General features: G+C 47.6%; 1 protein-coding gene across 4 annotated transcripts in view; it reads left to right on the forward strand.

The window, feature by feature from the left end:
* The window catches only part of LOC118379727 (synaptotagmin-7-like), a 167,739-nt gene that overhangs the window by 118,584 nt on the left and 25,976 nt on the right, over positions 1-23,179 (forward strand). For all 4 annotated transcript variants that reach the window (XM_052466995.1, XM_052466996.1, XM_052466993.1 and 1 more), the window contains 3 exons: positions 18,147-18,249; positions 18,974-19,093; positions 19,244-19,391. In XM_052466995.1, the coding sequence (XP_052322955.1) occupies positions 18,147-18,249; positions 18,974-19,093; positions 19,244-19,391 (371 nt within the window). The remainder of the gene's footprint in view (positions 1-18,146; positions 18,250-18,973; positions 19,094-19,243; positions 19,392-23,179) is intronic.

Here is a 23,179-nt window from a genome sequence, read left to right on the forward strand (position 1 = left end):
AGTAGTTGTGTGTGAGTACCATTTCAGACAATGTTATAATGCAGCACTGGAAGGTAGTTCATTAGGGTCACGTTGCAGAAGAAAATGTTCCATAGCTTCAATACCGCCCTCGTGTGGAATATTAGTGTATAACGACTCAACATCAGACGTAACTAACAAGGTATTCTCAGGGAGAGGATCAAGAGATTCAATGATAGAGATCATACTGCTGGTGTCCTTTAGGAGGGGAGCTGTTCTGAGACCATACTGCTGGTGTCCTTTAGGAGGGGAGCTGTTCTGATACCATACTGCTGGTGTCCTTTAGGAGGGGAGCTGTTCTGATACCATACTGCTGGTGTCCTTTAGGAGGGAAGCTGTTCTGAGACCATACTGCTGGTGTCCTTTAGGAGGAGCTGTTCTGAGACCATACTGCTGGTGTCCTTTAGGAGGGGAGCTGTTCTGATACCATACTGCTGGTGTCCTTTAGGAGGGGAGCTGTTCTGAGACCATACTGCTGGTGTCCTTTAGGAGGGGAGCTGGTCTGAGATCATACTGCTGGTGTCCTTTAGGAGGGGAGCTGGTCTGATACCATACTGCTGGTGTCCTTTAGGAGGGGGCTGTTCTGAGACCATACTGCTGGTGTCCTTTAGGAGGGGAGCTGGTCTGAGACCATACTGCTGGTGTCCTTTAGGAGGGGAGCTGGTCTGATACCATACTGCTGGTGTCCTTTAGGAGGGGCTGTTCTGAGACCATACTGCTGGTGTCCTTTAGGAGGGGAGCTGGTCTGATACCATACTGCTGGTGTCCTTTAGGAGGGAGCTGGTCTGAGACCATACTGCTGTTGTCCTTTAGGAGGGGAGCTGGTCTGATACCATACTGCTGGTGTCCTTTAGGAGGGGAGCTGTTCTGAGACCATACTGCTGGTGTCCTTTAGGAGGGGAGCTGTTCTGAGACCATACTGCTGGTGTCCTTTAGGAGGGGAGCTGTTCTGAGACCATACTGCTGGTGTCCTTTAGGAGGGGAGCTGTTCTGAGACCATACTGCTGGTGTCCTTTAGGAGGGGAGCTGTTCTGAGACCATACTGCTGGTGTCCTTTAGGAGGGGAGCTGTTCTGAGACCATACTGCTGGTGTCCTTTATAAAGGAGAGGGAGCTGTTCTGAGACCATACTGCTGGTGTCCTTTACAAAGGAGGGGAGCTGTTCTGAGACCATACTGCTGGTGTCCTTTAGGAGGGGAGCTGTTCTGAGACCATACTGCTGGTGTCCTTTAGGAGGGGAGCTGTTCTGAGACCTTACTGCTCGTGTCCTTTATAAAGGAGGGGAGCTGTTCTGAGAACATACTGCTGGTGTCCTTTAGGAGGGGAGCTGTTCTGAGACCATACTGCTGGTGTCCTTTAGGAGGGGAGCTGTTCTGAGACCTTACTGCTGGTGTCCTTTATAAAGGAGGGCAGCTGTTCTGAGACCATACTGCTGGTGTCCTTTACAAAGAAGGAGAACTGTTCTGCGAGGGGTCTAATAAAAAAGTCAACAAAAGTATATAGAGGGGCCGTTACTGCAACAATAGCCCCTACAGTAGGGGCCCTGGAAATGTTGTAACATTCTTGTGTGATTTCGGCAAAGTATAAAAAGTGGCAATTTTAGGGTGTTGAATAGCCAAAAAGTTGTGTTATTTCTTGCTGATCTGACCAGAACTTAAATACCCATCTAGGACAGTAAAGACCTTGTTCTGAGATTGGGAAGTGGGGTCACATCTGAGTTTCTTATAAAAGGTGTTGTCAAGCAGTTGTCGATGACACTCATTTACATTACTGTCCTATCCATGAGTACAACCGACCCACTCTTATCAGCAGGGGGTAAAGACTGATGTATCAGATTGTACAACCGACCCACCCTTATCAGCAGGGTGGTAAGGACTGGAGTATCAGACTGTACAACCGACCCACCCTTATCAGCAGTGTGGGTAAGGACTGGAGTATCAGACTGTACAACCGACCCACCCTTATCAGCAGGGTGGTAAGGACTGGAGTATCAGGACTGGACCCACCCTTATCAGCAGGGTGGTAAGGACTGGAGTATCAGACTGTACAACCGACCCACCCTTATCAGCAGTGTGGGTAAGGACTGGAGTATCAGAGACTTATCAGCAGGGTGGTAAGGACTGGAATCAGACTGTACAACCCCCACCCTTATCAGCAGGGTGGTAAGGACTGGAGTATCAGACTGTACAACCGACCCACCTTATCAGCAGGGGGTATGTCATCCATGAGTACAACCGACCCACCCTTATCAGCAGGGTGGTAAGGACAGATGTATCAGATTGTACAACCGACCCACCCTTATCAGCAGGGGTAGGGACTGGAGTATCAGACTGTACAACCGACCCACCCTTATCAGCAGGGGTGGTAAGGACAGATGTATCAGATTGTACAACCGACCCACCCTTATCAGCAGGGGGTAAGGACAGATGTATCAGATTGTACAACCGGCAGGGGGGTAAGGACTGATGTATCAGACTGTACAACCGACCCACCCTTATCAGCAGGGGTGGTAAGGACAGATGTATCAGATTGTACAACCGACCCACCCTTATCAGCAGGGGGGTAAGGACTGATGTATCAGACTGTACAACCGACCCACTCTTATCAGCAGGGTGGTAAGGACTGGAGTATCAGTTCTGTACAACCGACCCACCCTTATCAGCAGGGGGTAGGGACTGGAGTATCAGATTGTACAACCGACCCACCCTTATCAGCAGGGGTGGTAAGGACTGGAGTATCAGACTGTACAACCGACCCACCCTTATCAGCAGGGGGTAAGGACTGTCCTATCCATGAGTACAACCGACCCACCCTTATCAGCAGGGTGGGTAAGGACTGAGTATCAGACTGTACAACTCCCACCCTTATCAGCAGGGTGGTAAGGACTGGAGTATCAGACTGTAGTTATCAGCAGGGTGGGTAAGGACTGGAGTATCAGACTGTAGAACCGACCCACCCTTATCAGCAGGGTGGTAAGGACTGGAGTATCAGACTGTACAACCGACCCACCCTTATCAGCAGGGGTAGGACCTGGAGTATCAGATTGTACAACCGACCCACCCTTATCAGCAGGGTGGTAAGGACTGTCCTATCCATGAGTACAACCGACCCACTCTTATCAGCAGTGTGGGTAAGGACTGATGTATCAGACTGTAACCCTTATCAGCAGTGTGGGTAAGGACTGATGTATCAGACTGTACAACCGACCCACTCTTATCAGCAGGGTGGTAAGGACTGGAGTATCAGACTGTACAACCGACCCACCCTTATCAGCAGGGTGGTAAGGACAGATGTAAGATTGTATTCTTATCAGCAGGGTGGTAAGGACTGGAGTATCAGACTGTACAACCGACCCACTCTTATCAGCAGGGGGTTGTCCTATCCATGAGTACAACCGACCCACCCTTATCAGCAGGGTGGTAAGGACAGATGTATCAGATTGTACAACCGACCCACCCTTATCAGCAGGGGGTAGGGACTGGAGTATCAGACTGTACAACCGACCCACCCTTATCAGCAGGGGTGGTAAGGACAGATGTATCAGATTGTACAACCGACCCACCCTTATCAGCAGGGGGGTAAGGACAGATGTATCAGATTGTACAACCGACCCACCCTTATCAGCAGGGGGGTAAGGACTGATGTATCAGACTGTACAACCGACCCACCCTTATCAGCAGGGGTGGTAAGGACAGATGTATCAGATTGTACATTATCAGCAGGGGGTAAGGACTGATGTATCAGACTGTACAACCGACCCACTCTTATCAGCAGGGTGGTAAGGACTGGAGTGACTGTACAACCGACCCACCCTTATCAGCAGGGGGTAGGGACTGGAGTATCAGATTGTACAACCGACCCACCCTTATCAGCAGGGGTAAGGACTGTCCTATCCATGAGTACAACCGACCCACTCTTATCAGCAGTGTGGGTAAGGACTGATGTATCAGACTGTACAACCGACCCACCCTTATCAGCAGGGTGGGTAAGGACTGGTATCAGATTGTACAACCGACCCACCCTTATCAGCAGGGTGGTAAGGACTGGAGTATCAGACTGTACAACCGACCCACCCTTATCAGCAGTGTGGGTAAGGACTGGAGTATCAGACTGTACAACCGACCCACCCTTATCAGCAGTGTGGGTAGGGACTGGAGTATCAGACTGTACAACCGACCCACCCTTATCAGCAGGGTGGGTAAGGACTGGAGTATCAGACTGTACAACCGACCCACCCTTATCAGCAGGGGGGTAAGGACTGATGTATCAGACTGTACAACCGACACACCCTTATCAGCAGGGGTGTAAGGACTGATGTATCAGATTGTACAACCGACCCACCCTTATCAGCAGGGGACTGGAGTATCAGACTGTACAACCGACCCACCCTTATCAGCAGGGGTAAGGACTGTCCTATCCATGAGTACAACCGACCCACCCTTATCAGCAGTGTGGGTAGGGACTGGAGTATCAGACTGTACAACCGACCCACCCTTATCAGCAGTGTGGGTAAGGACTGGAGTATCAGACTGTACAACCGACCCACCCTTATCAGCAGGGGGGTAAGGACTGATGTATCAGACTGTACAACCGACACACCCTTATCAGCAGGGGTGTAAGGACTGATGTATCAGATTGTAAATCAAGCCAAGCTTGTTTTTCATCCAGAGGTAAATGATGTAAAGATTTGTTCTCCTGTTTGTTCTTAAAAGGAGATGAACAACATATTATTCAACCAGTCTGCAACATGTCTCAATAGACTGACTGCGATTGGCTGGAGGTATAAAATAACTCTTACTTCTAAAAGGAGTCGGAGTATGTGCAGGTGAGAAACATACATGTTCAGTAGAAACATCACGATTAGGGAAGCTCAAATATTCCCTTACACGGATGTTTCTAAAAAAAAAAACTTAAACACGTCTACCTTAACATCCTAATCGTTGCACTGAGTTGTAGGCACAAAATATAACCCTTTATTAAGCAAGGAAACATGGGCAGGGCTCAGTATGTTGTTTGATCAATTAAAGACACTCAGTCCCGTGGGTTCTGGGTGTGAATGGTCCCCTCTGACTCTGGTATTCGTTTCTTCTTACCCCGTCGGGTGCAGCATCTCGTCGGCACAATGGTATAATGAATGGAGGAGATAGATAAATAGCTAGCAGGGGTCATAATGACTAGAGGAGATAGATAGCTAGCTAGCTAGCAGGGGTTATAATGAATGGAGGAGATAGTTAGCTAGCTAGCTAGCAGGGGTCATAATGACTAGAGGAGATAGATAGCTAGCTAGCTAGCAGGGGTTATAATGACTAGAGGAGATAGATAGCTAGCTAGCTAGCAGGGGTCATAATGACTAGAGGAGATAGATAGCTAGCTAGCTAGCAGGGGTCATAATGACTAGAGGAGATAGATAGCTAGCTAGCTGCAGGGGTTATAATGACTAGAGGAGATAGATAGCTAGCTAGCTAGCAGGTGTTATAATGACTAGAGGAGATAGATAGCTAGCTAGCTAGCAGGGGTCATAATGACTAGAGGAGATAGATAGCTAGCTAGCTAGCAGGGGTTATAATGACTAGAGGAGATAGATAGCTAGCTAGCTAGCAGGTGTTATAATGAATGGAATGAGATAGATAGCTAGCTAGCAGGTGTTATAATGAATGGAATGAGATAGATAGCTAGCTAGCAGGGGTTATAATGACTAGAGGAGATAGATAGCTAGCTAGCTAGCAGGGGTTATAATGACTAGAGGAGATAGATAGCTAGCTAGCTAGCAGGGGTTATAATGACTAGAGGAGATAGATAGCTAGCTAGCTAGCAGGGGTCATAATGACTAGAGGAGATAGATAGCTAGCTAGCTAGGGGTTATAATGACTAGAGGAGATAGATGCTAGCTAGCTAGGGTGTTATAATGAATGGAATGAGATAGATAGCTAGCTAGCAGGTGTTATAATGAATGGAATGAGATAGATAAATAGCTAGCAGGGGTCATAATGACTAGAGGAGATAGATAGCTAGCTAGCTAGCAGGGGTTATAATGACTAGAGGAGATAGATAGCTAGCTAGCTAGCAGGTGTTATAATGACTAGAGGAGATAGTTAGCTAGCTAGCTAGCAGGGGTTATAATGAATGGAGGAGATAGATAGCTAGCTAGCTAGCAGGGGTTATAATGAATGGAGTGAGATAGATAGCTAGCTAGCAGGGGTTATAATGAATGGAGGAGATAGATAGCTAGCTAGCAGGGGTTATAATGACTAGAGGAGATAGATAGCTAGCTAGCAGGGGTTATAATGACTAGAGGAGATAGTTAGCTAGCTAGCTAGCAGGGGTTATAATGAATGGAGGAGATAGCTAGCTAGCATGGGTTATAATGAATGGTTGAGATAGATAGCTAGGGACCAGAAGGCCCCACAAAAATAGTAAACAAACTAAAATTAATCCCCACAAGAAAATATTATATTCTTAGGGGGTTTAGGGTTAAGGTTAGAATTAACAATTGGCCCAGCGTCGTCCGGGTTTGGCCAGGGTAGGCCTTCATTGTAAATTAGAATTTGTCGTTAACTGACTTGCCTAGTTAAATAAAGGTTTAATTGTTTATGTATTTATGTTATTCAGGGTTAGGGTAAGGGTTAGGGTAAGGGTTAGGTTTAGGTTTAGGGTTTAAGGAAAATAAGATTTTGAATGGGAATCAATTGTGTGTCCCCATAGGGTTAGTTAAACAAGACCGTGTGTGTATGTGAGTGTGTGTGCCTCTGTGTGTGTTCCTGATCATGTGTGTTTGGGGGGGATGGAGCTATGGCTGGATGGAGGGATGGAGGGATGACTGCAGGGATGGATGGAGGGATGGCAGGATGGAGGGATGACTGCAGGGATGGATGGAGGGATGGCAGGATGGAGGGATGGCTGGATGGATGGATGGATGGATGGATGGATGGAGGGATGGCAGGATGGAGGGATGGATGGAGGGATGGAGGGATGGATGGCAGGATGGAGGGATGGCTAGATGGAGGGATGACTGGATGGAGGGATGACTGGATGGAGGGATGGCTGGATGGATGACTGGATGGAGGGATGACTGGGTGGAGGGAGGATGTAGGGATGGCTGGATGGAGGGATGACTGGATGGAGGGATGGATGGCTGGATGGATGACTGGATGGAGGGATGACTGGATGGAGGGATGACTGGATGGAGGGATGGCTGGATGGATGACTGGATGGAGGGATGACTGGGTGGAGGGAGGATGTAGGGATGGCTGGATGGAGGGAGGATGTAGGGATGGCTGGATGGAGGGATGACTGGATGGAGGGATGACTGGATGGAGGGATGGCTGGATGGATGACTGGATGGAGGGATGACTGGGTGGAGGGAGGATGTAGGGATGACTGGATGGAGGGATGACTGGATGGAGGGATGGCTGGATGTAGGGATGACTGGATGGAGAGATGGAAGGCTGTGTTTCTCATGTCTTTCCTCAGCCTAGAGGAGTGTCTCTTTTCCCCCTCTTCCCCTCTGTCTTGGAGCTACTGTCCCTCTCTCTCGCTGGTTCAGGTAAAACACAGGATAGTATCACAGGTCAAGGCACCCCCCCCCCCGCTGCCTGCTCCCTCCATGTCCCCCTGTGTGTGTGCTCCTGTATCCCTGCAAGGCTTATACCTGTCATGTATCTTCCTCTTATTTGGTTGATTGTTCTCGATGTTTCTACCTGCCTTCACCCTTCTCCTTCTCTCCCACCTCTCCCTCAACTCCCATATAAATGGCCTGTGTTTCTACAGCCGTTGCTATGCCGACCGCCCTACTTTCTGCGGCTGCGCTGTGGGAGCAGCTGACGGTCCTATCGGAACTTTTGTTCACTCTGCCTCCTCATGGTTACCATCGACTACTGCAGCCCTGGCAACAACCACATTTAGAGCCTCCCCTGACCGAAAGCTTTGGCAGGAGGAGCAACAGTTAAAGGAGCAAAATAACAGAAATAACAGCCAACCATATTGTCAGATGATCAGCTATAATTTGAACAGAAAAGCTTTAGATAAAAATCTGCATAGTCATATATTACTGTTCCTTGGTGGAATTGTGAGAGAACAAAAATGTTGGTACTGATCCAACACAATCCTTTCTAGACAGAGCACCATTTCTAAAGTCCTTCTCATAGTTGGAGGAGGTGTGCTCTATCCATTATCCATTAATGTTCAATCAATCAATCAATCAAAGGTATTGATAGAGCCCTTTTTACAACATCAGTTGTCGCATTCAATAAACTGCATGTGTGGAGCCAGTGCTAATGAACTAGAGGAAGAACATCTAGAGACAGCTCTCTGCTTCCTGTTCTGCACATCCCCTAGAGGAAGAACATCTAGAGACAGCTCTCTGCTTCCTGTTCTACACATCCCCTAGAGGAAGAACATCTAGAGACAGCTCTCTGCTTCCTGTTCTGCACATCCCCTAGAGGAAGAACATCTAGAGACAGCTCTCTGCTTCCTGTTCTACACATCCCCTAGAGGAAGAACATCTAGAGACAGCTCTCTGCTTCCTGTTCTACACATCCCCTAGAGGAAGAACATCTAGAGACAGCTCTCTGCTTCCTGTTCTGCACATCCCCTAGAGGAATAACATCTGGAGACAGCTCTCTGCTTCCTGTTCTACACATCCCCTAGAGGAAGAACATCTAGAGACAGCTCTCTGCTTCCTGTTCTACACATCCCCTAGAGGAAGAACATCTAGAGACAGCTCTCTGCTTCCTGTTCTACACATCCCCTAGAGGAAGAACATCTAGAGACAGCTCTCTGCTTCCTGTTCTACACATCCCCTAGAGGAAGAACATCTAGAGACAGCTCTCTGCTTCCTGTTCTGCACTTCCCCTAGAGGAAGAACATCTAGAGACAGCTATCTGCTTCCTGTTCTACACATCCCCTAGAGGAAGAACATCTAGAGAAAGCTATCTGCTTCCTGTTCTACACATCCCCTAGAGGAAGAACATCTAGAGACAGCTCTCTGCTTCCTGTTCTACACATCCCCTAGAGGAAGAACATCTAGAGAAAGCTCTCTGCTTCCTGTTCTACACATTCCCTAGAGGAAGAACATCTAGAGACAGCTCTCTGCTTCCTGTTCTACACATTCCCTAGAGGAAGAACATCTAGAGACAGCTCTCTGCTTCCTGTTCTACACATCCCCAAGAGGAAGAACATCTAGAGACAGCTCTCTGCTTCCTGTTCTACACATCCCCTAGAGGAAGAACATCTAGAGACAGCTCTCTGCTTCCTGTTCTACACATCCCCTAGAGGAAGAACATCTAGAGAAAGCTCTCTGCTTCCTGTTCTACACATTCCCTAGAGGAAGAACATCTAGAGACAGCTCTCTGCTTCCTGTTCTACACATTCCCTAGAGGAAGAACATCTAGAGACAGCTCTCTGCTTCCTGTTCTACACATCCCCAAGAGGAAGAACATCTAGAGACAGCTCTCTGCTTCCTGTTCTACACATCCCCTCGAGGAAGAACATCTAGAGACAGCTCTCTGCTTCCTGTTCTACCCATCCCCTAGAGGAAGAACATCTAGAGACAGCTCTCTGCTTCCTGTTCTACACATTCCCTCTCCTCCACCTTTCTGAGCCCCAGTAACCCCTAACATCAGTCAGCCTGTTAAGTCTGGTGTTGTACATTTTTTTTTAATTTTACCTTTATTTAACCAGGCAAGTCAGTTAAGAACATATTCTTATTTTCAATGACGGCCTGGGAACAGAACTGCCTGTTCAGGGGCAGAACGACAGTGATTTGTACCTTGTCAGCTCGGGGTTTGAACTCGCAACCTTCCAGTTACTAGTCCAACGCTCTAACCACTAGGCTACGCTGCCGCCCCATCCATCAGGCTGGATGTAGAGGGAGTACAGTGACATTGTCCCTAGGTGCTGCTCTCGGGGCAGTTTTGTGTATTTTCCCCACTAATGTTTAAGGTTAGGATTGGGGGAGGGGAAGCTGATCCTGGACCACCTTTGGTGGTAAACTTTACCACAGAGGGATTGTAGAGCAGGAGCAAAGCTGGTAGGTTATTGCTATTATTGCTATTATTACTATTATTACTATTGCTCAGCTTTTCACCTGAACCTGAGAATGCTCTGTCCTGATGCGTCATCTAGCTCACCGTCACAGATCCTAACATCAGTCAGCCTGGAGGAATCAGTCAGCCTGGAGGCGTCAGTCAGCCTGGAGGCGTCAGTCAGCCTGGAGGCGTCAGTCAGCCTGGAGGAGTCAGTCAGCCTGGAGGCGTCAGTCAGCCTGGAGGCGTCAGTCAGCCTGGAGGCGTCAGTCAGTCTGGAGGCGTCAGTCAGCCTGGAGGAATCAGTCAGCCTGGAGGCGTCAGTCAGCCTGGAGGCGTCAGTCAGTCTGGAGGCATCAGTCAGCCTGGAGGCGTCAGTCAGCCTGGAGGAATCAGTCAGTCTGGAGGAATCAGTCAGCCTGGAGGCGTCAGTCAGCCTGGAGGAATCAGTCAGCCTGGAGGAATCAGTCAGTCTGGAGGAATCAGTCAGCCTGGAGGAATCAGTCAGTCTGGAGGAATCAGTCAGTCTGGAGGAATCAGTCAGCCTGGAGGCGTCAGTCAGCCTGGAGGCGTCAGTCAGCCTGGAGGAATCAGTCAGTCTGGAGGAATCAGTCAGCCTGGAGGAATCAGTCAGTCTGGAGGAATCAGTCAGCCTGGAGGAATCAGTCAGCCTGGAGGAGGAATCAGTCAGTCTGGAGGCGTCAGTCAGCCTGGAGGAATTAGTCAGTCTGGAGGAATCAGTCAGCCTGGAGGAATCAGTCAGCCTGGAGGAGGAATCAGTCAGTCTGGAGGCGTCAGTCAGCCTGGAGGAATCAGTCAGTCTGGAGGAATCAGTCAGTCTGGAGGAATCAGTCAGCCTGGAGGAATCAGTCAGTCTAGAGGAGGAATCAGTCAGTCTGGAGGAATCAGTCAGCCTGGAGGAATCAGTCAGCCTGGAGGAATCAGTCAGTCTGGAGGAGGAATCAGTCAGTCTGGAGGAATCAGTCAGCCTGGAGGCGTCAGTCAGCCTGGAGGCGTCAGTCAGTCTGGAGGCATCAGTCAGCCTGGAGGCGTCAGTCAGCCTGGAGGAATCAGTCAGTCTGGAGGAATCAGTCAGCCTGGAGGCGTCAGTCAGCCTGGAGGAATCAGTCAGTCTGGAGGAATCAGTCAGCCTGGAGGCGTCAGTCAGCCTGGAGGAATCAGTCAGCCTGGAGGAATCAGTCAGTCTGGAGGAATCAGTCAGCCTGGAGGAATCAGTCAGTCTGGAGGAATCAGTCAGTCTGGAGGAATCAGTCAGCCTGGAGCGTCAGTCAGCCTGGAGCGTCAGTCAGCCTGGAGGAATCAGTCAGTCTGGAGGAATCAGTCAGCCTGGAGGAATCAGTCAGCCTGGAGGAATCAGTCAGCCTGGAGGAATCAGTCAGCCTGGAGGAGGAATCAGTCAGTCTGGAGGCGTCAGCCTGGAGGAATTAGTCAGTCTGGAGGAATCAGTCAGCCTGGAGGAATCAGTCAGCCTGGAGGAGGAATCAGTCAGTCTGGAGGCGTCAGTCAGCCTGGAGGAATCAGTCAGTCTGGAGGAATCAGTCAGTCTGGAGGAATCAGTCAGCCTGGAGGAATCAGTCAGTCTAGAGGAGGAATCAGTCAGTCTGGAGGAATCAGTCAGCCTGGAGGAATCAGTCAGCCTGGAGGAATCAGTCAGTCTGGAGGAGGAATCAGTCAGTCTGGAGGAATCAGTCAGCCTGGAGGCGTCAGTCAGCCTGGAGGAATCAGTCAGTCTGGAGGCATCAGTCAGCCTGGAGGCGTCAGTCAGCCTGGAGGAATCAGTCAGTCTGGAGGAATCAGTCAGCCTGGAGGAATCAGTCAGCCTGGAGGAATCAGTCAGTCTGGAGGAATCAGTCAGCCTGGAGGAATCAGTCAGTCTGGAGGAATCAGTCAGTCTGGAGGAATCAGTCAGCCTGGAGGCGTCAGTCAGCCTGGAGGAATCAGTCAGGCTGGAGGAATCAGTCAGCCTGGAGGAATCAGTCAGCCTGGAGGAGGAATCAGTCAGTCTGGAGGCGTCAGTCAGCCTGGAGGAATCAGTCAGTCTGGAGGAATCAGTCAGTCTGGAGGAATCAGTCAGCCTAGAGGAATCAGTCAGCCTGGAGGCGTCAGTCAGCCTGGAGGCGTCAGTCAGTCTGGAGGCATCAGTCAGCCTGGAGGCGTCAGTCAGCCTGGAGGAATCAGTCAGTCTGGAGGAATCAGTCAGCCTGGAGGCGTCAGTCAGCCTGGAGGAATCAGTCAGCCTGGAGGAATCAGTCAGTCTGGAGGAATCAGTCAGCCTGGAGGAATCAGTCAGTCTGGAGGAATCAGTCAGTCTGGAGGAATCAGTCAGCCTGGAGGCGTCAGTCAGCCTGGAGGAATCAGTCAGCCTGGAGGAATCAGTCAGTCTGGAGGAATCAGTCAGCCTGGAGGAATCAGTCAGTCTGGAGGAATCAGTCAGCCTGGAGGAATCAGTCAGCCTGGAGGAGGAATCAGTCAGTCTGGAGGCGTCAGTCAGCCTGGAGGAATTTGTCAGTCTGGAGGAATCAGTCAGCCTGGAGGAATCAGTCAGCCTGGAGGAGGAATCAGTCAGTCTGGAGGCGTCAGTCAGCCTGGAGGAATCAGTCAGTCTGGAGGAATCAGTCAGTCTGGAGGAATCAGTCAGCCTTGAGGAATCAGTCAGTCTGGAGGAGGAATCAGTCAGTCTGGAGGAATCAGTCAGCCTGGAGGAATCAGTCAGCCTGGAGGAATCAGTCAGTCTGGAGGAGGAATCAGTCAGTCTGGAGGAATCAGTCAGCCTGGAGGCGTCAGTCAGCCTGGAGGCGTCAGTCAGTCTGGAGGCATCAGTCAGCCTGGAGGCGTCAGTCAGCCTGGAGGAATCAGTCAGTCTGGAGGAATCAGTCAGCTTGGAGGCGTCAGTCAGCCTGGAGGAATCAGTCAGCCTGGAGGAATCAGTCAGTCTGGAGGAATCAGTCAGCCTGGAGGAATCAGTCAGTCTGGAGGAATCAGTCAGTCTGGAGGAATCAGTCAGCCTGGAGGCGTCAGTCAGCCTGGAGGAATCAGTCAGCCTGGAGGAATCAGTCAGTCTGGAGGAATCAGTCAGCCTGGAGGAATCAGTCAGTCTGGAGGAATCAGTCAGCCTGGAGGAATCAGTCAGCCTGGAGGAGGAATCAGTCAGTCTGGAGGCGTCAGTCAGCCTGGAGGAATCAGTCAGTCTGGAGGAATCAGTCAGTCTGGAGGAATCAGTCAGCCTGGAGGAATCAGTCAGCCTGGAGGAATCAGTCAGTCTGGAGGAATCAGTCAGCCTGGAGGAATCAGTCAGTCTGGAGGAATCAGTCAGCCTGGAGGAATCAGTCAGCCTGGAGGAATCAGTCAGCCTGGAGGAATCAGTCAGCCTGGAGGAATCAGTCAGCCCGGTCAGATGTTGTAGAGCACGGCTGTAGGCAGAGCTCCACCATCATCACCAAACCGATCTTCCATCAACCTGTACACCTGAGAATGCATTAAGCTGTTCCTCCTTTTCACGCTGATTGGTCCTGGTTTGGTGGGTTATTCTGCCACGTTCGTCGTAGAGGAGACCAAGGCGCAGAGTGAGATGAATATTTGGTGCGGCAGGGTAGCCTAGTGGTTAGAGCGTTGGACTAGTAACCGAAATGTTGGAAGTTCATATCCCCGATCTGACAAGGTACAAATCTGTCGTTCTGCCTCTGAACAGGCAGTTAACCCACTGTTCCTAGGCCATCATTGAAAATAAAAATGTGTTCTTAACTGACTTGTCTAGTTAAATAAAGGTTAAAATAAACTAAAAAAATAAATGAGGAACACTAAACAAACGAACAAAAAGAACAAAATGAACGTGAAGCTATAAACAACTAGTGCTGACATACTAGTGCTGACACATAGACAATAACCCACAAAACCAAAAGTGAAAATAGCAACCTAAATAGGATCCCCAATCAGAGACAACAATAAACAGCTGTCTCTGATTGGGAACCAATTCAGGCCACCATATACCGAGACAAACCAAAACCCCATAGATGTACAAAAACCCTAGGCAAGGTAAAACACACATACCACCCTCGACAAACCCCGACCCTAACCAAAATAATAAAGAAAACAAAGATAACTAAGGTCAGGGCAGGACAGTTATACATCGGTTTAAAGATGAACTTCTTGTTAATACAACCGCGGTATCAGATTTCAAAAAGGCTTTATGGTGAAAGCTATACTATGCGATTATCTGAGAACAGCAACAAATCATTACAAACAGTTACCAGCCAACTAGAGGAGTTACAAAAGTCAGAAATAGCGATATAATTAATTGCTTACCTTTGATGATCTTCATATGGTTGCACTCACAAGACTCCCATTTACTCAATAAATGTTTGTTTTGTTCGATAAAGTCCCTTTTTATATCCAAAAACCTCAGTTTTGTTCGCGCATTTTGTCCAGTAATCCACAGGCTCAAACGCAGTCAAAACAGGCAGACGAAAAATCCAAATAGTATCCGTAAAGTTCGTAGAAATATTTCAAACAATGTTTTATAATAAATTCTCAGGTTGTTTTTAGCCTAAATAATCAATAATATTTCAACCGGACAATAACGTCGTCAATAGAAAAGGTCAACAAGAAAGGCACTCTCTCGGGGCGAGAGCATGAAAAACCTCTGGGACACTGTAGGTTCCACTCATTCAGAGTGGTCTTACTCCCTCATTTTTCAGAATACAAGCCTGAAACAATTTCTAAAGACTGTTGACATCTAGTGGAAGCCATAGGAAGTGCAATTTGAGTCCTAAATCAATGCATACTGTAATGGCATTCAATAGAAAACTACAAACATTTTAAAAATCCCACTTCCTGGATGGATTTTTGTCAGGTTTTCGCCTGCCAAATCAGTTCGGTTATACTCACAGACATTATTTTAACAGTTTTGGAAATGTTAGAGTGTTCGCTATCCAAATCTACCAATTATATGCATATCCTAGCTTCTGGGCCTGAGTAGCAGGCAGTTTACTTTGGGCACGCTTTTCATCCGGAGGTGAAAATAGTGCCCCCTACCCTAGTGAAGTTAAACAGTTGACACACCTCCTCCCCTCCTCTCTCTCTCTGTTTCTGTCACTGGTCCAAGTGTCTGTCTCCTTGTTTGTCCGTCTGCCTGGCTGTCTCTCTGTCTGCTTGTCTGTCCATCTGCCTCTATGTCAGTATTCAATACACCTTTAAATGAACATCCTCAGAATTCTGGACAGACAGACAGACCGTTTTTGGGGTCGTTGCTTGTATCCTTCCTGTCCCAAGGCATTGCCCTCACTCTCTAAGAGGTACCAGAGTGACACCTGTGTACATATGGTATATGATATATGGTATATGATATATGGTATATGATATATGGTATATGATATATGGTATATGCTATATGGTATATGATATATGGTATATGATATATGGTATATGATATATGGTATATGATATATGGTATATGATATATGGTATATGCTATATGGTATATGATATATGGTATATGATATATGGTATATGATATATGGTATATGATATATGGTATATGATATATGGTATATGCTATATGGTATATGATATATGGTATATGATATATGGTATATGATATATGGTATATGATATATGGTATATGATATATGGTAATGATATATGGTATATGCTATATGGTATATGATATATGGACGTCACCAATGCCAGATCTGGGGTGCGTTCAGTTCGATGAAAAAAAAAATAATAATAATATAATAATATATGCCATTTAGCAGACGCTTTTATCCAAAGCGACTTACAGTCATGTGTGCATACATTCTACGTATGGGTGGTCCCGGGAATCGAACCCACTACCCTGGCATTACAAGCGCCATGCTCTACCAACTGAGCTACAGAAGGACCAGAAGGATGAAACTTTTGGTTCGTTGCGTGACGGTTTGTCCTCAACAACCCGTTTCCCCAAAACAGTGCTCACCGTTCTACAACAGCCTTTGTGGTACGTGATCAATATGAATGTTTGAAATTACCCGAGCAGCACTCACCATACTCAATCTCCCTCTGGGCCACTATAATCACACCGCCATTCAACATGGTCGTTCAGGACAGTACCGTTTTCATTTGATTAAACGTTGCGCACTGTTCTGTTGTGCTGAACGCTATGATCCCGCCTCCACATGCCCCACCTTTAGAGTGTTATACTTCCTGGGTCTGGACCAATCATATGTCAGTATTAAAAATATAAGTACTCCACTGATACACAATTGGTATCATTCCATTATTAATTTCTCCATCTTCTGTAACACTCTAAATGTGTGATTTCCTTTTGATTTACGATTCTCCTCTCCTGTCTTTTTGTGTTTTGTGTGAAATTATGTTTGTGTATGCTCTATCTATCTATCTATCTATCTATCTATCTATCTATCTATCTATCTATCTATCTATCTATCTATCTATCTATCTATCTCTCTCTCTCTCTGTTGCTCTCTCTCTCTCTCTCTCTCTCTCTCGATTGCTCTCTCTTTCTCTCCCTCTGTTTCGCTCTCTCTAAATAGCTCTTGTTGTTGGTCTCTGTTTCTTTCTGTGACTAATCTTATCTCTTTTTTACTCTTGCTCTTTCTCCCTCTTGTAGCCTCTTCTTTCTTCCTGACTTCTTCCTATCAGACAAAAGCCTTTCTGCTTTCCTTCGTTTTCCTTCCTTTCTTTCTTGCAGCTCAGTTCTTCTCCAATGTGCTGCTGTTTGTTGATATGTCACTCCTGGGTTTCTGTTTGTTGGTTCTGTAACCTTTAACCTTTGTTCATGCCATTAATACTGTCGATTCTCTTCTGATACAGCTGAATGTTCATCTGGTTTATACTTCTTCATACTTTGTTCTTTCTTTCTTTCTTTCTTCTCTGCAGCTTCTATCATTTCCTTCTCTCCCCCTCCTCTCCTATCCTGTTGTGTACATTTGTTTGAAATGTTTTTATGTTTCTTTTCCTGCCGTTGTTCGGTAGATATTTTAATATAATATAATATAATGATAAATGATATATATAATAATAAAGAATATAATAATTATTTAAGGCTTTTGACCCAGAATGTGTTGCAACTGAAAGGTGTTGATTTGCAGTAGAAGCCTCTAAGTGGTAGTTACACTGCGGATACTGGCTTGGAAGAACCCTACATTCTCTCTGTTTGTTTAACGCACACACACACACACACACACACACACACACACACACACACACACACACACACACACACACACACACACACACACACACACACATACACATACACACACACACATGACACACACACACACACTCACACACCACACACACACACACACACACACATCCCACACACCTGACTCACATCCCTGGGCACACACTCACATACACACTCATACACACACACACACACATACACACACACACACATACACATACACATCACATACACACACATACACACACACACACATACACATCCACATACATATACACATACATATACACATACACACACACACCACACACACACCTGACTCACATCCCTGGGCCTGTCACACATCACACACACACACACACACACACACACCCTGTACAATGTCATCTGGTCCTGACTCCTTCCCTGGGCCTGTTACCATCCTCCCTGGGCCTGACTCCATCCCTGGGCCTGACTCAATCCCTGGGCCTGACTCAATCCCTGGGCCTGACTCCATCCCTGGGCCTGACTCCATCCCTGGGCCTGACTCAATCCCTGGGCCTGACTCAATCCCTGGCCTGACTCAATCCCTGGGCCTGACTCAATCCCTGGGCCTGACTCAATCCCTGGGCCTGACTCAATCCCTGGGCCTGACTCAATCCCTGGGCCTGACTCAATCCCTGGGCATGACTCAATCCCTGGGCCTGACTCAATCCCTGGGCCTGACTCAATCCCTGGGCCTGACTCAATCCCTGGGCCTGACCCAATCCCTGGGCCTGAATCAATCCCTGGGCCTGAATCAATCCCTGGGCCTGCGCGTTTTAGAAGTCACCTCGTCCCTGAACCTCTCTCTCTCTCTGAGGAGTCTGATCTAGCTGCAGTCAGACCCTGTGGTCACCCTGTCCTCTCTCTCTACAGGGGCGTGGGCAACAAGCCATGCAACAGTCCCAAGGGCCACCCCCCTGACGGACACTCCTCAGTCACCGATCTGGCCAACTCTCTCACCGGAGACATGGTCATGGTAAGACAACTTGTGTTGTAGGTTGGATAAACACCCATGTAGTAACTAGGGTTCTATTTGGAACACAACCCTGATGACTTGCTCCTGAGAGAGAGAGAGAGAGAGAGAGAGAGAGAGAGAGAGAGAGAGAGAGAGAGAGAGAGAGAGAGAGAGAGAGAGAGAGAAAGAGAGAGATAGAGGGGAGAGAGAGAGAGAGAGAGAGAGAGAGAGAGAGAGAGAGAGAGAGAGAGAGAGAGGCAGAGAGATGGAGAAGGGAGAGAGAAGAGAGAGAGATGGAGAGTAGAGGGGAGAGAGGAGACAGAGAGAGATAGAGAGAGAGAGAGAGAGAGGAGAGAGAGAGAGAGAGAGAGGGGAGAGAGAGAGAGAGAGAGAGAGAGAGAGAGAGAGAGAGAGAGAGAGAGAGAGAGAGAGTAGAGGGGGAGAGAGTAGAGAGATGGAGAAGAGAGAGAGAAGATGGAGAAGGAAGATGGAGAGGCTGGCTCCCATCACCTCCACTCTCCACTCCCGCTGTCTAGAGTCATCAAAGGGCTGTGTGTGTGGGTGGGTGGTGTGTGTACACGTGCCTGCATGCCTGAGTATATAGTTGAATCCTAAAACCCTTCTCTCCCTGCTCCTGGTGTTAATCCTCCATGATTTTACTATCACGTTCTTTTTTTAATATGTGTGTTAAATTGTCCAAAAAAAGCTAACCAAAATCTAAATTCCACCTCACCCCCCCCATTAGCTGTCCCCGGGATCAGAGGATGACGATGGTGAAGGTGCTGTCAGTGAGAAGCTGGGACGGATTCAGTTCTCTGTTGGTTACAGCTTCCAGGACTCCACTCTGACCGTCAAGATCCTCAAGGTATCCGTGGCTCTATGTATCTCTGTTGTAAAGCCGGAATCATCCGGTTGATTCCTGCTGAGGACACTTTTGCGAAATGTTGTGCAAAATTGTAAGTTGGATAAAAGTGACTGGTAAATGACATATGTTGTTACAATTACTATTATGAAGGGCCAGGAGCTACCAGCCAAGGACTTCTCTGGGACCTCTGACCCCTTCGTCAAAATCTACCTGCTGCCTGACAAGAAGCACAAACTGGAGACCAAGATCAAGAGGAAGAACCTCAACCCTCACTGGAACGAGACCTTCCTGTTTGAAGGTACATTTACATGCTCTCCTCAATGCTCTTCTCAATGCTCTCCTCAATGCTGTTCTCAATGCTCTTCTCAATGCTCTCCTCAATGCTCTCCTCAATGCTCTCCTCGGTGCTCTCCTCAATACGCTCCTCAATGCTCTCCTCAATGCTCTCCTTAATGCTCTCCTCAATGCTCTCCTCAATACTCTCCTCGGTGCTCTCCTCAATACGCTCCTCAATGCTCTCCTTAATGCTCTCCTCAATGCTCTCCTCAATGCTCTCCTCAATGCTCTCCGCAATGCTCTTCTCAATGGGGATTTACATGCTCTCCTCAATGCTCTCCTCAATGCTTTCCTCAATGCTCTCCTCAATGCTCTTCTCAATGCTCTCCTCAATGCTCTCCTCAATGCTCTCCTCAATACTCTCCTCAATGCTCTCCTCAATGCTCTTCTCAATGCTCTCTTCAATGCTCTCCTCAATGCTGTCCTCAATGCTCTCTTCAATACTCTCCTCAATGCTCTTCTCAATGCTCTCCTCAATGCTCTCCTCAATGCTCTCCTCAATGCTCTTCTCAATGCTCTCCTCAATGCTCTCCTCAATGCTCTCCTCAGTGCTCTTCTCAATGCTCTCCTCAATGCTCTCCTCAATGCTCTTCCTCAATGCTCTCCTCAATACTCTCCTCAATGCTCTCCTCAATGCTCTCCTCAATGCTCTCCTCAATGCTCTCCTCAGTGCTCTCCTCAATGCTCTCCTCAATGCTCTTCTCAATGCTCTCCTCAATGCTCTCCTCAATACTCTTCTCAATGCTCTTCTCAATGCTCTCCTCAATGCTCTCCTCAGTGCTCTTCTCAATGCTCTCCTCAATGCTCTCCTCAATGCTCTTCTCAATGCTCTTCTCAATACTCTCCTCAATGCTCTCCTCAATACTCTCCTCAATGCTCTTCTCAATGCTCTCCTCAGTGCTCTTCTCAATGCTCTCCTCAATGCTCTTCTCAATGCTCTTCTCAATACTCTCCTCAATGCTCTCCTCAATGCTCTCCTCAATGCTCTCCTCAATGCTCTCCTCAATGCTCTCCTCAGTGATCTTCTCAATGCTCTTCTCAATGCTCTCCTCAATGCTCTCCTCAATGCTCTCCTCAATGCTCTTCTCAATGCTCTTCTCAATACTCTCCTCAATGCTCTCCTCAATGCTCTCCTCAATGCTCTCCTCAATGCTCTCCTTAATGCTCTCCTCAATGCCCTGCTCAATACTTTTTTCAATGCTCTTCTCAATGTATTTGCTTTATTTTATGAAGTGTACACTCCTTCGTCAGAAGTCATAGTCATATGGGTCGAAATGAATTAAGGTTGAGGGTTAGGTTAAGGTTAGCTTTAGGAACGAGGATTCGGTTAAGGTTAGGTTTAGGAACGAGGGTTAGGTTAAGGTTAGGTTTAGTATTGAGGGTTAGGTTAAGGCTAGGTTTAGCAATGAGAGTTAGGTTAGGTTTAGGAATGGGGATTAGGTTACGGTTAGGTTTAGGAATGAGGTTTAGGTTAAGATTAGGTTTAGGAACAAAGGTTAAATTTAGGTTTAGGAACTAGGGGTAGGTTAAGGTTGGGTTAACGTTTGGTTTAGGAATGAATGTTAGGTTAAGGTTAGATTTAGGAATAAGGGTTAGGTTAAGGTTAGATCTAGGAATGAGGGTAAGGTTAAGATTAGGGTTAGGTTTAGGAATGAGGGTAAGGTTAAGGTGGGGGTTATGATGGCACCAACAGAAATGGTCGCCCTGTTGCTAGCTCCTAGCCAACTTGCCAGTATTTGATTTTGTTGTGTGTTACTTCTTACATTATTTGCTCAGAACATTTCTCACATTATTACCTACATCCACTTCCGAGTATTTTACTCACTAATGGTACTGTAACATACACTGTTTCACGGAAACTTGGCTCTCTCAGGATATACTTTCTGAGTCCTTACAGCCAGTTGGGTTCTGAGTTCATATCGTAGACAGGAATAAGGGAGGGGTGTATGTTTTATGATTAACTACTCATGGTGTGATTGTGATAACATACAGGAACCCCCGACCTAGAATACCTCACAATCAAATGCCGACCGTATTACCTCCCAAGATAATTATCTTCAGTTATAACCACGACGGCCCTTAAAAGAACTTCACTGGACTTTATGCAAACTGGAAACCACATATCCTGAGGCTGCATTTATTGTAGCTGGGAATTTTAACAAAGAACATTTGAGAAAAACGCTACCGAAGTTTTATCAACACATTGACTGTAGTACTCGCGCTGCTAAAACCCTCGACCACTGCTACTCCAATTTCCGGGATGCCTACAAGGCCCTCCCCCGCCCTCCCTTCGGCAAATCTGACATGACTTCATCTTGCTCCTCCCTTCCTATAGGCAGAAACTCAAATAGGAATTACCCATGCTAAGGACAATTCAACACTGGTCTAACCAATCGGAAGATGGAGATGTTGTACCCACTGTCACTATTAAAACCTACCCTAACCAGAAACCGTGGATAGATGGCAGCATTTGCGCAAAACTGTAAGCGCGAACCATCGCATTTAACCAAGGCAAGGTGACTGGGAATATGGCATAATGCAAACAGTGTAGTTATTCCCTCCGCAAGGCAAAACGTCAGAGACCAAGTGGAGTCGTAATTCAACGGCTCAGACACAAGACGTATGTGGCAGGGTCTACAGACAATCCCAGACTACAAAGGGAAAACCAACCATGTCGCGGACACTGACGTCTTGCTTCCGGACAAACTAAACACCTTCTTCGCTTACTTTGAGAATAACACAGCCGACGTGAGTAAGACGTTTAATAGCCGCCTCCTCATGTGCAGACCAGCTGTCTGGTTTACGGACATATTCAATCTCTCACTATCCCAGTCTGCTGTCCCCACATGCTTCAAGATGGCCATCATTGTTCCTGTACCCAAGAAGGCAAAGGAAACTGAACTAAATGACTATCGCCTCATAGTAGTCACTTCTGTCATCGTGAAGTGCTTTGAGAGGCTAGTCAAGGATCTTATCACCTCTATCTTACCTGTCACCCTAGACCCACTTAAATTTGCTTACCGCCCCAATAGGTCCACAGACAATGCGATCGCCATCACACTGCCCTATCCCATCTGGACAAGAGGAATACCTATGTAAGAATGCTGTTCATTGACTAAAGCGCAGCCTTCAACAGCATAATAATCCAAGCTCATCATCAAGCTCGAGACCCTGGGTCTGAACCCCGACCCAGCTCGAGACCCTGGGTCTGAACCCCGACCCAGCTCGAGACCCTGGGTCTGAACCCCGCCCTATGCAACTGGGTCCTGGACGAAGAAACGGTAAGTACCCGTGGTAAGGACTGTTCAATATAGGTCTGACTAATCGGAATCTATGTTTCAAGATTCTAATAATTTTTTGGGTACTCTTACCCCTTTTTTTGTGATATCCAATTGGTAGTTACAGTCTTGTCCCATCGCTGCAACTCCCCTATGAACTCAGGAGAGGCGAAGGTCAAGAGCCATGCGTCCCCTGAAACACGACCCTGCCAAACCGCACTGCATCTTGACACACTGCTCGCTTAACCCGGAAGCAAGACGCACCAATGTGTCGGAGAAAACTATGTCCAGCTGGCAACCAAAGTCAGCTTTCAGCTTTCAGGCAAAGGGCCCACTACAAGAAGTCGCTAGAGCTAGATAGGACAAGGAAATTCCGTCCAGCCAAACTCTCTCCTAACCCAGACATCGAACCCGGGTCTGTAGTGATGCAGTGGGAGGCTGCTTCAAGATTGTTTTGATCAGACTTGAATAT

Source organism: Oncorhynchus keta, chromosome 17, assembly GCF_023373465.1.
Source record: "Oncorhynchus keta strain PuntledgeMale-10-30-2019 chromosome 17, Oket_V2, whole genome shotgun sequence".
Classification (NCBI taxonomy): Eukaryota; Metazoa; Chordata; class Actinopteri; order Salmoniformes; family Salmonidae; genus Oncorhynchus; species Oncorhynchus keta.